The sequence below is a fragment of the Humulus lupulus genome, chromosome 3 (genome assembly GCF_963169125.1).
Source record: "Humulus lupulus chromosome 3, drHumLupu1.1, whole genome shotgun sequence".
NCBI lineage: Eukaryota > Viridiplantae > Streptophyta > Magnoliopsida > Rosales > Cannabaceae > Humulus > Humulus lupulus.
Window position 1 is genome coordinate 102,100,402 of NC_084795.1, and position 16,829 is coordinate 102,117,230.

Consider the following 16,829-nt stretch of genomic DNA (forward strand, 5'->3'; position numbering starts at 1 on the left):
TTTGTTTAATATAAACTTCTATTAAATCCCGACCATATAGTTAATCTTATTTATAGTGACGTAATCACAGTGGAATATAAATATGATTATATGTTCAAAATAAGTTAGTCCTAAGATTAGTCAATGCAAAGGATTTACATTGACTTGCCAATCTACGATATGATCTACTTACACATCACAATGTTATGTTCTTTCTAGAACATTCGCAAAGTAGATAAGATCGGATATATTTGTTACATCGGACTTGACCGATATTGACAGTTGATAAGATAAGTAAACATACTGTTATTATCTATTCTACTCATATCATATAGTTGGCCATATGTCAATTCAATCTCAATTCTGAGTAGTTAGTATTCTAACTGAATGTATTATTTGAGTTATTTGACTTGTTCGTTACCAGCTTACCCTATGGACTAGCCCATACTTACATCTTGGGAACTCAGTAGTATAATTGAGTGGGAGTGTTAACCGTAGATATGAACATCTATAGCTTCTGATGAAGAAGTGAAAAGATGGTTTCCTTTTAGTTTGGTTCAATGTGTTAAATGATAGATATCTCATTTCAGTAATTAAATTAGTTTATTGAAATATCATTTACAAGAAACTAAGTGTTTTAAGGATAAAATACAATGAGGGGTGAAATGGCATTTTAGTCCTATCTCATTGTAGACCGTCTATAGAGGATTGAGTGACAATTGTGGTTGTAATAATGGATAATTAATAGCGTATCTATACTTGTTATAGAGCGTTCTATGAATTCAAGAGTGCAATTCTGAGTCTATAGTGGAGTCACGAGGAATTAATATGTTAGTAAATTTATTTGTTAGATTTATGATAACTTATTGGAGCTTGATTTCATAGGCCCATGGTCCCCATTGTATCTTGGATAAAATCATCTAGATAGTCTCTATTAATTGATTTAATTATCAATTAGAATTATCAAAGTTGACCAGGTCAATTTTGGAACGTTTCAGAGAGTTATGTAATTTTGAGAAGAAAAGAGAAATTATGGCATATTTATTAATTAAGATAAATTGTAATCTAAATTAATAAATAAATAAATTTAAATCAAAGGTTCAAATTATAAATAATTAATTTGATAAAGGATTTAAATAATTATTTAATTAATTGAATCAATAGAAAATAATACAGGCCTTGTTTTTTAACTCCAATGGGCTTATAATAAAATGAGAAATTTCACGAGCCTAAATCCCATGATAATTTTGACCTAGGAATTTAAATTTTCTATTATTTTATTGATTTTTTAATTAAATTAAATAGCCTAATTGAGTCTATAAAATGAGTGCTTAGAAAGAAGTCAAAACAGAAGTTTGATAAGTTTAATCACTGGTTTTCTGATAGTTTTAGATTCTCTCTAAATACAAGTCCTTTTCTAAGCCTCTTTATTATTTTCTCTTCTTCTCTCTATATCTATCTCATGTGTTGAGAATTTCCCACTGTTGACCACAATTTTGGTCAATAACGAGTAGACGTCAAAACTACAATGAACCTTCAAGAGAAAAATACGATACAGATAATTTATAGTGGTTCAGCCCCAATTTATTGGTAATAGCCTAATCCACTTGGAGTTGTGATATATATCCTACACTTACGATCAGATGAACTTGAGTCAACTGAGTTTCTTAAGTGTAAGTAGAAAAATACATAGTTTCCCTCTCTAAACTCTCTTAGAAAATGCCCCAAGAATATCCCAAGTATCAGTCCCAAAGTCTCTAGAGTAAAGATTTTTTCTCAGTCTAAAAAGATCAGATCCTCAAAATGATGCCATGGGCCATTTATTTATAGGCTCATGGATCGTACATCAGATATTCCCTTTGACCGGGTCATTGGTTCTTCCAACAGACTTTAATTAATAAAAATATATATAATTTAAATAACAACAATATAGCTATTATTATGGGATATCTGAGAGATTCCCGCGGCAGTTAAGAATTATTCGGGTTGAAGCTGTTACTAAGGACATAGGCAAGCACCTCTCGTCGGCAAAGCACACCTCTGGTCGGTATAGGCAAAGCACTCCTCTAGCACACCTCTGGTCTAGCATGACACATCTCTGGTCTAGCAAAACACTTTACTGGTCGGCCATGCACTCCACCGGTCGGACAAACACCTAACTGGTCGGCCATACACTTAACTGGTCGGCCAAGACAGGTGACTGTTTAGTCAAAAATCTTCATCAGTCGGACATAAATTCTATCAGATCGGTCAGATCACTTTATCACAACTCCGAAAAGCCAACACATTTATTGACTATTAATGGGCCGTTTTACTGACCATGCATTGCCACTTGTCACTTCTGATTGCCACGTCATCAAACTGAAATTATGGGGATAACACCTACAATAGTCTAGGTGATTCTAAGGATACATTGGAAGACTGTGAAGTAAATAGAAGATCGGTTCAGTTTCTTGATAATACTCTGCGACAGAGAGGATACAAGAGTTAGAGAAACTGAAGGAATGACTCTTTAATTCCACTGCGTATACTGTATGTAACGCCCTACTTCCTTAGAGTCGTTACAGGTGAGTTTAAAAATGTGCTTACAACTCGCTAATCGAGGTTTTAAGTCAAACAGTGTAATTAAGCCATAAACAGAGGAAAAATTTAGAATTAACTCCATAACATTGAAAATCATAAAAGTTTGACACCTGGGATCCCAAAATACAGTTTAGAAATATTTACAACATAAATATAGAACCAAGTCGGCTAAACGACAAAATCTAAGTTCATTTACAAGCATCTCCCAAAATCCTCTGGCTGTGGCAGCCAGGCTGGCCAAACATGTACACGCCGCCTCACGCCTGCTATACTCATGGTTGGTTGACCTTCTCTTTACCCTTACCTGCACCACAGAGCATCTGTGAGCCGAAGCCCAGCAAGAAAACCCACAAACAGATAACATATGCAACACATATATCAAGCATATAAACAGGCCACCAATGGGCTAAACACATACGGCCTAGCCGTCCCAGGCATTTACCAAGCCCTGGGTTCGCGGACCACGCCATGAGGATATCCCAAGTATCCTTTTAGGGACTCGCCCTGGCAACTCGCACTCCACATGCTCAACGCTGCTCCCGGCTCCTTGCCGTTCTCGGCCTTGCACTCAACGTGCCCAACGCCGCTCCCAGCCCTTCGCAGTTCTTGGTCTACACCGTTCCCGGCTCTTGCCGATCATTCACATCATAACATACATAGCATAGTAAACAAGTACAGAATTCTAGCTTATTCAGTTAAAGGGCTACGCCCCACAGTTCTAACATATTGGGCTCAGCCCTGCATACCAATTCAACTCAAACACATTGGGCTCAGCCCTGCACACAAGCTCTATGGAAACAATGGTTTTCTTACCTGAGTCCCGAGCTCTCCGAGCACCGATGCCCTGAGCACAGTCCTCTAACTTGAGCCTCGCCGAAACCCTAGTCACAACACATTAACAATATCCAAACACAGATCAAGCTTAACCAACATGCATACTCTAACAAACCAGCAACAATTCTCAACATAATCCCCATAATTAGAGCTTACCTTGCTCAATTAAGCTTTAGAACCAGTTCCCTATGCTTCAATCTTCAAGCTTCAAGCTCCCTTAAATCCCCCAGCTGAAATCCTTTAGCTTTAAGTTAGTTTCCCTAAAGTTTCCCTTTGAGTTTGCCTTAGAGAGTGAAGGAGAGAAGAAGATGATAGCTATCTCAGATAAGAAAGAATGTGTATGCCGGTTTCCCTAAGGTTCTAAGTAATTCCTCCTTTTTGTTTTACTTAACTTAAGTCTAAAGGGTTACCTCAAGGCTCGGGGTACCAAAACATCCCCGAGGGCAAAATGATAAATTTCCCCAATATTCCCGCCTAGACATTCTATCCTCAAATGTATCTCCAAATATTTATTTTCATGTCCCGATAACCCCATAATACATCTAGTACCCAAATCACCCCTCGACTCGCCCCGAGTCCGAATCTCAACCCTGTTGTGACTTTCTGACTAACCGCTCACCAGGACTGTCTCGGACCGTGCTGCACAGACATATCACATATATATATCATTTATCACATTTATACCCCTAATATCCAGACGGGGTCCACATGCACATTTAACTCAGCTAAACATGCATCATAATCATATATTCACATAAATCCACGTATACACATATTAAATCATTTATTGCCCTCCAGGCACACTAATCAAGACCCTAAGCCCGATTAGCAAATTCGGGTCGTTACACTGTAAGTATTCTATTCATTATTTCTCTTTGAATTCAATTTTAGAAACATGTTTTAGGTTATCTCGTATTAATTTGTTTAATATTAGATATACATGAAAATAAATAAAGATCTTGTATAAGTTTTCCTAACAACCCCGACCCCTCCTATCAGGACCAATAGTTGAAAAAATAAGAATAAATGAGAATAAAAAGTATGGTGATGAAGGTCTCAGATTTTTTTTTCAAAGAATTATGTAAAAAATATTTTATAAAATATGAATGATAAAAAATAATACAAATAAATTAAAATTATAAAAATAATCCCAAAACATATTAAAACTAGCTACTAAAAATGTATAAAAGATCAAATATGGTATACAGATATAAGGGAAAAAAAACTCGCATAAAATTGTAAACTAAAAAATATGCCATAAAAACTTAAGGAAAAAAAATCTCATATTTGGTGTAATTTTCTTTTAAATACCATTTTGGATCCAGTGTTTTGCAAAATTTACCGATCAGACCATGTGTTTTGTTAAATGACAATTTGGACCCTGCGTTTTGTAAAATGGAACAAAAGAATACCCTGGACCAGATTTTGGTCAATTTTTTTTTTAAATATGACCAAAATGCCTTCATGTGTTTATTTATTAATGAATTAAATAAATAATTAAAATATATTTTAAATCAAAAAAATAGTTTAATTATTTTTATTTTAAATAGTTTTTTAATTATTTTTTATTTAAAAACAATTTAATTGAAATTTTTATTTTAAAATATATTTTTCATTATTTATTTAATTCATTAATTAATAAAATGAGTGTGTTTTGGTCATATTTAAAATAAGTTTGACCAAAATCTAGTACAGTGTATTCTTTTGTTCCATTTTTTTACTTCCTCCTTTCTTTAATTCGCAGGAGGTCAAATTCAGGTCGATCAATAGAAATACTCTAACACTCCGTCTTTGTCATATATTCATTTCTCCATAGGAATGGGTGCACTCTGAATTGGTATGTGTTTTGCAAAACACAAGATCCAAATTGTCATTTAACAAAACAAATGGTCCGATCAATAATTTTTGCAAAACACAAGATCCAAAATGGTATTTACCCTGTTTTTATAGAAATTTTTTAATTTTTACATAAAAAATCAAAAGCAATACATGTCTAAAAGCTTGTTTGGAACTTTTAAAAAGAGAGAGATAATATAAATAGTGAATAAATTTATAATAATTATAATTATAATAATATTATCATTATCTTGTTTGAATAAATTTAGTATATATTGGTAGATATTGCATCGTGAGTTGGAAACCAGCACTTAAAAACCTCAGAAGTTTGGAGGCACATCACTTCAAGTTTATCTACAAGTCCCTTTATTAGATTTAGTTATATTTTCTGTTAGCCTAAGTTGTTTAATTAGCCCAAATAGTTAGTTAGTTAGTGTCCTAACTAACTCCAGCTTCTTCTGTATATATTACTATGTATTGTATTTGAGCCGAACTTGAGTTCTTGATTACTGAATAACAAACTTGTTTTCTCTGATATTGGTTCTACTCATATGGTATCAGAAGTTAACCATTCCAGCATTACTTCCATGGCCAGACCCACAACTCGTTCACAAGATGGCATCCATCCCACTGAGAACTCCCAATCTGAGCTGATCTCCGACAATCCTCCTGCTGCAAATTCCCATCCTCCATCGACGGCTCCACGGAGATCTCAAACTACAAGACCGCCCAATCGCCCAAATATTGGCTCTGAAATTCCCACTCCAATAGGCTCTCCTGGCAATCTTCCTCCTGGTGATTTCATTCCACCACCGGTTCATCTTCGACGTTCATCATCCTCAGTTGATCGACCCGCACATGAAGACTTATCCAGTCCCTTCTTCCTCAGCGCTGGAGATCACCCTGGGTTGATTTTGGTCTCTTCTGTTCTAACTGGAGCAAACTATCAATCATGGAAGCGAGCAATCACAATGGCCCTAGCTGCGAAAAACAAATCTGGTTTTATCGATGGTTCAATACCTCGCCTAGGTCCTGGTAATCCTCTTCTCAATTCTTGGATTCGTTGCAATAACATGGTGATGTCTTGGTTATTACATTCTGTTTCCACTGAAATATCTCAGAGCATAATGTTCTTTGATTTTGCCTCTGATATGTGGCATGATCTTGCTGAAAGATTCAATGAGGGTAATGGACCCAGAATTTTTCAATTACAAAATCAACTTACAAGTCTGCAACAAGGTGATCAATCTGTCACCTCCTATTTCACCAGACTAAAATCTTTATGGGATGAACTCAAAGAGTTCCAACCCAATACTACTTGCACTTGTGGTGCAATGAAAGCACTTCTTGATTACTACAATCAAAACCAGGTCCTCCAGTTCTTGACAGGTCTGAATGAATCCTATTCATCTGTACGAGCTCAGATTCTTCTCAGTGAACCCATTCCGACCCTATCTAGAGTGTTTGCCATGATTGTTCAAGAAGAGCGCCAAAGAACTCTTGGTTCTTCTAATTTCTCTTCACTGGCCTCTTCCATTCGTCCTCCTTCTTCGCACAATTCATCCCGTGCAAAGAAGCCTCGACCCTCTTGTTCCAACTGTGGCAAACCAGGTCATTTGGTGGACAAATGCTTCTTCATTCACGGCTTTCCTCCTGGTTATGGAGACAAGAAGAAACAAGACAAAGGCAAAGCTGCTACTAATCAAGCTTCCACTAGCACCTTTCCTGATGACACTCCAGGCACTACAGTCCGTACTGACCTCTCTACTCAGTGCCAACATCTCATTTCTCTACTCAGCCAACAACTAACTCAAGCAGCCCCTAAGACTGAACCTGTTGTTCCACCTGCTGCTTCAAACATGGCTGGTAATAAACTTTTTTCTCTTTCATGGATAATTGACAGTGGTGCCACACACCACATCTGTTACAGTGAACCTTGTTTTTCTTTTTTTTCTAACATTTCTTTTCCAAAGCAAGTTATTTTACCTAATGGCACCAAAATACCAGTTCATAAAATTGGTTCTGTCAAAATCAATTCATCCATCATTTTACACAATGTACTTTATGTCGCCGATTTCAAGATCAACTTATTTTCTATCAATGAATATCTCAATAACACCTCTAACTTTATCTTGTTTCAATCTGCAACATGTCTCATTCAGGATCCTTCGAAGAATGTGGTGATTGGGACAGCTGAAAAACAAGGGAAACTTTATGTTTTGCATCAAGAGATCTCTCCCCTTGTTAATTCTAGTCAATCTCATTTTCATTTTCATCATAACAATGTAGACCAGTGGCATAAACGCCTTGGTCACCCATCTATGTACATTTCTAATACATTCAATAAAAAGATTGACTCTTCTTTTCAACCTAATCACCACTGTTCTGTCTGTCACTTAGCAAAACAAAAGAAATTACCTTTTGTTTCTAACAATAATTTTACTGAAGCTATTTTTTATTTGATCCATATAGACATATGGGGACCTTTTCACATAATTAGCATAGAAGGATATAAATATTTCCTTACAATAGTTGATGACAAATCAAGGTTTACTTGGACATATATGCTCAAAACAAAATCTGAAGCACAAATTGTCCTACCTTCCTTTTTCAACATGATTTGCACTCAATTTTCAACTCCAATCAAAGCTGTCCGTTCAGACAATGCTAAGGAGTTGAACATGCAATATTTTTTTGCCTCAAAAAGGCATCATTCATTACCACTCTTGTGTGGAAAGACCACAACAGAGTTCAGTGGTAGAAAGGAAACACCAGCACATTCTAAATGTTGTCAGGGCTCTTTGTTTCCAATCTCATATACCCCTAGCTTATTGGTCATATATCATTCAGACCAGTACATATTTAATTAATCGGATTCCATCAGCCCTGTTAAAAGGCTTAACTTCATACAAAACACTTTATAAAAAACCTCCTGTCTATGATCATTTAAGATGTTTTGGGTGCTTAGCTTATGGCTCTACTCTAAATTCTCATAGACATAAATTTTCACCAAGAAGTCTAGCCTCTATTTTTATTGGATATCCTCCTGGCATGAAGGCCTACACTCTACTTGACCTTCAAACTAATCAAATTTATCATTCAAGAGATGTAATTTTTCATGAGACCATTTTCCCTTTTATGTCTCAATCATCTCAGGAAGAAATTGATCTCTGTTTCAACTCTTCCATCCTTCCCATTAATATAAACTTACCAGCTGTCAAACCAGATGCAATAGCCATTTCCACACCAGCTGCAATATCCATTTTGAAACCAGCTGCAACTTCAGTTCACAAACAAGCAGAAAAATCAATTTCCAAACCAGCTGAAAACTCAGTTCATAAACCAGCTGACATATCCATTTCGAAACCAGCTGCACGTTCAGTTAACATAAAAGCAGCAACTTTAGTTTCCAAACCAGCTGAAAGCTCAGTTCACAAACCAGCTGTACCATCAATTTCCCAACCAGCTGTAATATCAGTTCACAAACCAACTGAAAACTCAGTTCATAAACCAGCTGAAAACTCAGTTTATAAACCAGCTGCCAGCCCCTCAAATTTATACACTAAATCTGGGCGCACCTCCAAGAAACCATCCCACTTAAATGACTACATATGTCACACTTCTTCCACCCAACACCCCATATCAAATTACCTTTCATATGACAAATTAACATCTTCCTTCAGAGCTGCCATACTTGCTGCATACTCGGAAATTGAACCAGAAACTCATACTGAAGCTTCCAAAATTTCCCATTGGAAAAAAGCCATGGACACTGAAATTGATGCTTTAGAAAGGAACAAAACTTAGATTGTCACCATTCTCCCACCTGGTCATAAGGTCATCGGGTGAAAATGGGTTTACAGAATAAAGTACAAAAACAATGGTGAAGTAGAACGCTATAAAGCACGCTTAGTAGCCAAAGGCTACAATCAAAAGCAAGGTGTCGATTACATCCAAACTTTTGCACCAGTAGCAAAGTTCAATACTTTAAAAATTCTACTTGCCCTTGCTGCCATGAACAATTGGAACATTCACCAATTAGACATAAATAATGCTTTTCTACATGGGGACTTACATGAGGAAGTATACATGAAACTTCCCCCTGGTTACAAAGCTCCACCCAACTAAGTTTGTAAACTAACCAAAAGCATCTATGGCCTCAAACAAGCCTCTAGACAATGGTATGACAAGTTACGTTCCACACTTATTAATGATGGTTTTCATCAATCCGCATCAGACCATTCTCTTTTCATAAAAAGAACAAACTTTATTTTTTTGGCCGTACTCGTATATGTAGATGATATCATTGTTGCTAGCAACAATAATTCTGCCATTACTCTATTCAAACAAGCCTTAAACTCTAAATTCAAGCTAAAAGACATTGGTTCACTTCGTTTTTTTCTAGGCCTTGAAATCGGCAGAACCAAGAAAGGAATTTCAGTTTCCCAACGACCCTTTACACTTCAACTGCTAAAAGAAACAGGGTACCTAGGAGCAAAACCAGCTTCAACTCCCATGGAACCAAATCTAAAACTTAGCAAAGATAAAGGAGATACAATACAAGATCCTACTATTTACAGAAGCTTAATTGGGAAACTCATTTACCTTACAATAACAAGACCAGATATATCATATGCTGTTAATCATTTAAGCCAATTCTTGACTTGTCCTCGAGTACCTCACCTACAAGCTACACAGCGTATTCTACAATATCTTAAAAGTACTCCTGGTCAGGGTCTTTTTTTCCCATCAGATACGTCTCCTAATCTTTCAGCATATGCTGAAACAAGTCTATCTACAACCAATGTTCAAGTTTCCCTTTTTGCAGATGCTGATTGGGGAAGTTGCCAAGACACTAGACGCTCCATTTCTGGTTATTGTATCTTCCTAGGCTCTTCTCTTGTCTCATGGAAATAAAAAAAACAGCAAATAGTTTCCCGCTCTTCAGCAGAGGCTGAATACCGAGCCATGGCAAATGCAACCTCTGAAGTAACTTGGGTCCTTGCTCTCTTAAAAGGATTTTGGCATATCTCACAATCATCCAGCCTACCTTTATTGCGACAACACAGCGGCAATACACATTAGTGAGAATCTTGTCTATCATGAACGCACCAAACATGTCGAAATAGACTGCCGCTTCATTCGAGAGAAGGTTCAACAAGGGTCCTTAAAACTCATCCATGTTTCATCTCAAAACAATTTAGCTGATATATTCACTAAAGCTTTATTTCCTACCCCTTTTTCTACAATTGTATCCAAGATGGACGTTTTTAACTTGTACACTCCATCTTAAGGGGGGCTATTAGATTTAGTTATATTTTCTGTTAGCCTAAGTTGTTTAATTAGCCCAAATGGTTAGTTAGTTAGTGTCCTAACTAACTCCAGCTTCTTCTGTATATATTACTCTGTATTGTATTTGAGCCGAACTTGAGTTCTTGATTACTGAATAACAAACTTGTTTTCTCTGATATTGGTTCTACTCGTACCCTTTCTACTAAGATTTCCTAAGGATTCATATTCAGTTGACATCAAAATAAGAATATTTACCATTGATGTCACTTTGGCTTTACATGTTAAAAATATCACATGCATATCCTTGTTTTTTTCTGTGGTGGTTCGTTCACATGTCTTTTAATCCCAAATTCTTCTCATTTCAAAACCACTCGGAAAATGGGAGACAGTCAAAACGAGTTCAACTGATCATTATTTTATGACTGAATTATAATGAAAGTAGAAGCCACATATATAAATATTCTGAGAATAAACAAAGTGAATGGGTATATCTATCCGATGTTTCTATAATATTGAATGGCCACACATGAAATGGTAGGCAAATGTCTCAACACATATATGTGATATTGATTCATGTATTTGCTATATGTACTTTTTTTTTTTTTTAATATATATATATACAGCTCAAGATACTGAGGGGGAGCAAGGCTAGGCAGCAGCTTCATTCATAATTGCCACGACCAATCTTGACACCCTAACACATATTCTGATATAAAAATTGCTATCACAAACTGATACCACTGGCTGGGGATTAGGATTAACGGCGGTAGAGGTTTTTCCCGTAGTGCACATCACTCACTGGTTGCTTTCTATTTTTTCATAGCTAGCATGTATGGCAAACTGCAAAAATCCTGATGGGATAAGTATAATAATGCCCAAGCAAATCATCCAATTTCTCCAGCAACTTTTAACATCGAATGAGTGAAATCTCATTCATTGGTCTAGTTTTGGTGCTGCAAAAAGTAATGTAGATATTTTTGAGGCATTTGAAGTATCGAACTTGATATACAATTTGAGAGTAAATCTTTTATGTTACAAGCTAATATTTATTGAGAGATGGGGAAAAACTGACCTGAGGGTATAACGTTTCACCTAACATAGTAACAGCGTAAGGCCCAGCTGCGGAAGCCCAACTACTTTGATGGGTTGTCTCGTATCCATGTATAGGAACTTCAAAGTTTTCATTGACATGATAATCTACAGAGTTTTCCTGTGGATTCATCTCCGTTTGAGGTTGAAATTTTGTATCATTTAGAACATTCAGATTGTAAGGCACATAAGGAAATTGACCGCCATTCAGTTGTAGCCTCATAGGTGTGGTTCTGCTTAAATCGTTAACCATGCCATTTTCTTGTCCAGAATTAGAAATCTCTGGGTTTCTAACCATGCCAAAATAACCAGAATAACTACCAAATGAGGAACTTGTAGAGCAATCCATATCCCTAAGGCAAAGACACAAACAGCATGAGTTAAAAAATGTTGCTGGTGAAGGTGCCAAATCTCCATCATAGGTATGAATTGACTACTTGTGTTTTCATCTAATATGCTAAATTGTAATGAGTAAACTGAAATGTTCTCTTTTAAAAACCGGATTTAGAAGCATAGTAAATTGAAATAATATCTGCAGGAAACCAGACTTAAAGCATTACGTTTCAAAAGAACACTCACCTATGGGAAAGCAAGTTTGGGTCATCAGGTAAAACAATATTTTGAGTATCATTATTTGGTATCCATGACAAAGGTTGGAGCTGTTGCTCAGCACCCACTCTGAAGGGTATATGTATCCCATTTTGGAACTGCAAAACAAGATTAGGGAAGATTAAAGCTTTAAATACATGAAAGAACCCCATCAGGCTAACTGTCAAAGCCACTAGTTTTCACCTGACTAGTGCAATCTAATGACATGAATTGCTGCTTTTGTAAATTTTCCTGCCAAACAAAGTAGAACGGTTGGTGTTGAAAGTGCCACAGAAGATGAGGTAGTATCAAGTACTGATATTTGCAAAGAAGAAAAGATATAAAATATAGGTAACTTTGCTCTCACACTAGTATGTGTTACAGCTATTACTACTATTACTGTAATACTCAATTCTCAGTTTTGTTTCCTTCCTCCCCAAGCCACATGCTGCGCTTTATTATCTTGACTCATGCATACTATTCACCTCAATGGCTTCTTCACATTTCTCTGTTATTAAAGTACAACTTGTGATCCCTCTCCTCACATGGTTGAATCGAGAACCTCCCCCTCATCCAGCAGTAACCATGTCACAGCTATTAGCATGAATGTTGAGGTTCTCAAATTTATTGCCAATATAATTCTGAATGTGTGGTAGCAAATCATTTTTGTAACTCCTTCCCAATGATTTAAAGCAAAGTCAAATCTTGAACGCATATATTACTAATTCCCAAACCAAGGACCTTGGACCAACGATTAGATGGCAAAACTACTCACAGCCAACCTAAAAGCATTTGTGGTGGGCTGGCGGCTAACACAAACTTCTTTGGGGGTAAATGAAGATCGATCAAATGATACATTTATAAGAGAAGCATACCTTGTGGCTTCGAATTTGATTAAGCGACTCTCTTAGAGAATTTTCCATTTGCCCCAGATGTTCTACACTATCAATCTTATCAGGGTTGGTCCAATAGCTGTACAACTCAAAACAAATACAGAATTAGTATACAGTGATGATCAACCATGTAGGACTTTGTGTCAGCTATAATGAAACCAAAAAGAAACCTCAAAATTGAAACATTCCAGACTTACCTGAGCCTCTTATGTATTTCAGAAAGTTGAGTCTGAAACAACGTAGCTTTGTTTGATAGTTCCTGCCAAAAGCATGTGAACATCAATACTCGTGTCTCTACGGTGCAATAACAAAAAAAATAAAACCACCGGAGACATTGCAAGTTACCTCAATGGTTTGAGAACTGAGACAGAAAACAAAAATAAAAAAAGCATTAGAATTTAATTACAAATCATCAACATAGTCAATCTGAAAAAGGTCAATTGGTTAAAGAAACATACCCTGTACCCAAAAACTCTTGAATATTTACATCATGGTCCAACTTCTTAAAAGTTTTTTTCAGTGCCTAACAAAATCAATAAAAAGGCCATCAAAATAGAAAGTAAAAGAGAAAACAAACTTAAGTTGTTGATAAGATTTATGATAGTACTTAGGTGGCATTGATAATGAAAGAAGAAATAAACTTAAATAACATTCTGGAGAATAGGTTGTAAAAATTGAACTTACTTCGAGACTTTCCAACTTCCTGTTACAATCAAATGAAAACAATTTAATGATAATTCTCCATTATGTACATCAAACTTGAATGCATGATGAAACTAACATGAATTTCAAGTGAGACATTAACATCTACCTTTTCGCCCTTTCTTGTGGGGTGAGTTGAGCAAATTTTGAAATAACTTCTTCGATGCTGCTAGACTCAGCCAACAATAAATAAATAAGAACAATCAAATATAAGGTCAGTATGAAAAATTAGCAATCATTTATTTAAAATCAGTAATCATATTGTACATAAACTAGGTGAGGTGATCATCTACGTAATAAGAGAGAGAATGAAGTTTTACCTGCGTTTTCCACTGCACAAAGAAGGCTTGCCAGTTGGTGAGAACATGAGAAGGATAATATCTATATCACAAAGTATAGATAATTCATTAGCCTTTTTCATGATGCCATGCTTCCTCTTGGCATAGGTGGCTTGGCGCCCATTTGTATTCTCCAACTTCTTTATCTTTAATTTTACCCTTCCCATTCTGCACCTTATAACGTCTCAGTCTCACCTTCTATGATTAATGTTCCCAACCATTCCAAGCCTGTCAAAGAAAACAAGAAATTGCCCATCACATTTCTAACAATTCAACAAGCTTTGCTGGGCACCGTATGCATATTCGTACCTAAAATATTCACACAAGTTTTCAAAGACAACAGAAAAACAAAGAAGAAAAAACACAAGATGCCCCCCCTTTTTTTTCTTCCTACCTGATTTATATTTATATTTATATAAAAAACATGAACCTGGGTCAATTTCTTAGGATAAGAGAGAAACCGCATATGAGCAACAAAGCTATAAAAGGCACCTAATGCTAAGATGACAATGGCCAACTCGCTTACCTCAATGGGCAAAGATGAAGAATTTTCCTTTTCCCTTTAAATGAAAGAAGTTGAACACATTTCTAAATGCACAACAACAACAAAAAAACTACTTTCAGAAAGAAAAGAAAAAGACATGAAAGAGGAAAGATTTAGTAGCGTACCAGTTAGAAAAAAAGAGAATGGAGGAAGGGAAAGGTGGGGAAGGATTAAAGAAATGAGGAAGAAGAAATAGTTTGTGAGAATGATAAAAGAGAAGAGAAGGGAAGGAGAGGGAGGGGTGTGTCATGTGTGCGTGAGCTTCCATATAGCTTCACATTACACGACCGGGTTGCCGCTAAAATCGGTCATAGAAGCAACCGTGAGAATCGCCAACCCTCTCAAATCCTCTAACCCCAAACCTAACCAACCCAACCGCCATTCTTTTATTTTGTTTTTCATTTATTCATTTATTTATTTATTTATTTAATACCAACAACAATTACATATGATTACTATATTCTGTTCTTTGTGTAATTGTATTGTATTGTACAACGGAAATTTCATGTTCGATCCCATAATCAATTTTTGTAATATGCATCCCAAATATATATATAACAATTTTAATTTTTTAAACAAAAATAATCGGAACATTCAAATAATCATTTTCTCTCTCATTCTCTCACTCTCTCTTTAACATTTCTTATTTTCTCACTCTCTCTATTATTCTAATTTTGTAGATATCGAAAAAATACCAAAATTAAAAAAAAAAATCATCTGAAATATACATTTAAGTGAAAAAAATATGAACCTCCAAAGTTTTCGTCCAATTTCAGTACAGAGTATCAAAATGGCATTAAAATTTTATCAAAAAAGCATCGTTTTGGCCAAAAATCAAGTTTTCATGATTGCATCGCAAAAACATCGAAACATCATCGATTTTGCATCGAAAAAATATTGTTTTGGCAAAAAAAAGGTTTTCATGATTACATCGCAAAAGCATCGAAACGCTATCGATTTTGCATCGAAACGTTCTCGATTTTGCATTGAAATTGCATTGATAAAACATTGTTTTGGCCAAAAATCAAGTTTCATGATTGCATCGCAAGAGCATCGAAATTGCATTGATTTTGAATTCAAAAAGCATCGTTTTGGCCAAAAAACAAGTTTCATGATTGCATCACAACAACATCGAAACACAATCGATTTTGCATCGCAAAAGTATTGTTTTGACCAAAAATCAAGTTTCATGATTGCATCGCAAGAGCATTGGAACACCATCAATTTTGCATCGAAAAAACATCGTTTTGGCCAAAAATCATGTTACATGATTTCATTGCAAGAAATTGCAGCGACTATGCATTGAAAAAACATTGTTTTGGCCAAAAATCAAGTTTTCATGATTGCATTTTTTGATGCTCTTGCGATGCAATCATGAAACTTGATTTTCGGCTAAAACAATACTTTTTTGATGCAAAATCGATGGTGTTTCGATGCTTTTGCGATGCAATCACGAAAACTTGTTTTTTGGCCAAAACGATGCAAAATTGATGCTTTTTTTTTATGCAAAATCGATGGTGTTTCGATGCTTTTGCGATGTAATTATGAAAACTTGATTTTTGGCCAAAACGATGTTTTTTCGATGCAATTTCGATTCTTTGCACTAAAATTTGACGAAAATTTTGGAGGTTCATATTTCTTAATTCAAATGTTAGTTTTCAATGATTTTTTTTTTTAAATTTTAATATTTTTTCGAGATCTACGAGATTTGAATGAGAGAGAGTGTGAAAGAATGAGAGACGTTAGAGAGAGAATGAATGTTTGAATGTTAGGAGTATTTTTGTCCAAAATATTGAAATTGTCATATATTTGGGATAGTAACTTATATTGGCATATTAAAAAATTTCACTAAGTTATCATGCATAGAACATGAAATTTCCCTTGTACAATTACCAACAACAATTACCTCGATGATGAATTCGTTTTTCATTCTATCATTTAACTCCTTTTGGTAATTGTATTGTATTATATAACATATTTTTACATAGTAATATGTATATGTTTGATTTTTTTTTTGTCAGTAATAACTTTATTATTATTCTTAATGAGAAGATAAAATGTACAAATTGGAGGTGGAAAAACTTCTAACTAACATAAACTCTTCGTCTAGCCAAAGAGCATGCAAAGATGCTGTAATGTCTCACGTCACTA

The 16,829-nt window shown here is 35.5% G+C and overlaps 1 protein-coding gene across 4 annotated transcripts; it reads right to left on the reverse strand.

The window, feature by feature from the left end:
- Positions 1–10,993: 10,993 nt before the first annotated feature.
- Positions 10,994–15,084, reverse strand: LOC133823028 (agamous-like MADS-box protein AGL30). Of its 4 annotated transcripts, none has more exons than XM_062255594.1 (13): positions 14,804–15,083; positions 14,661–14,694; positions 14,117–14,362; positions 13,906–13,965; positions 13,779–13,797; positions 13,553–13,617; positions 13,440–13,455; positions 13,292–13,353; positions 13,077–13,173; positions 12,406–12,453; positions 12,193–12,320; positions 11,597–11,966; positions 10,994–11,477 (listed from the first exon to the last, which is right to left on the reverse strand). In XM_062255594.1, exons 3-13 carry the CDS (start codon positions 14,299–14,301, stop codon positions 11,466–11,468), a joined length of 1,062 nt encoding a protein of 353 aa, XP_062111578.1. In that variant the 5' UTR covers positions 14,302–14,362; positions 14,661–14,694; positions 14,804–15,083; the 3' UTR covers positions 10,994–11,465. The 4 variants fall into 4 exon arrangements, with proteins under 4 accessions (XP_062111578.1, XP_062111580.1, XP_062111581.1 ...); XM_062255596.1 differs by having other exon boundaries at positions 14,661–14,722; XM_062255597.1 differs by lacking the exon at positions 14,661–14,694 and having other exon boundaries at positions 13,906–13,962; positions 14,804–15,084.
- Between the last annotated feature and the right edge of the window lie 1,745 nt (positions 15,085–16,829).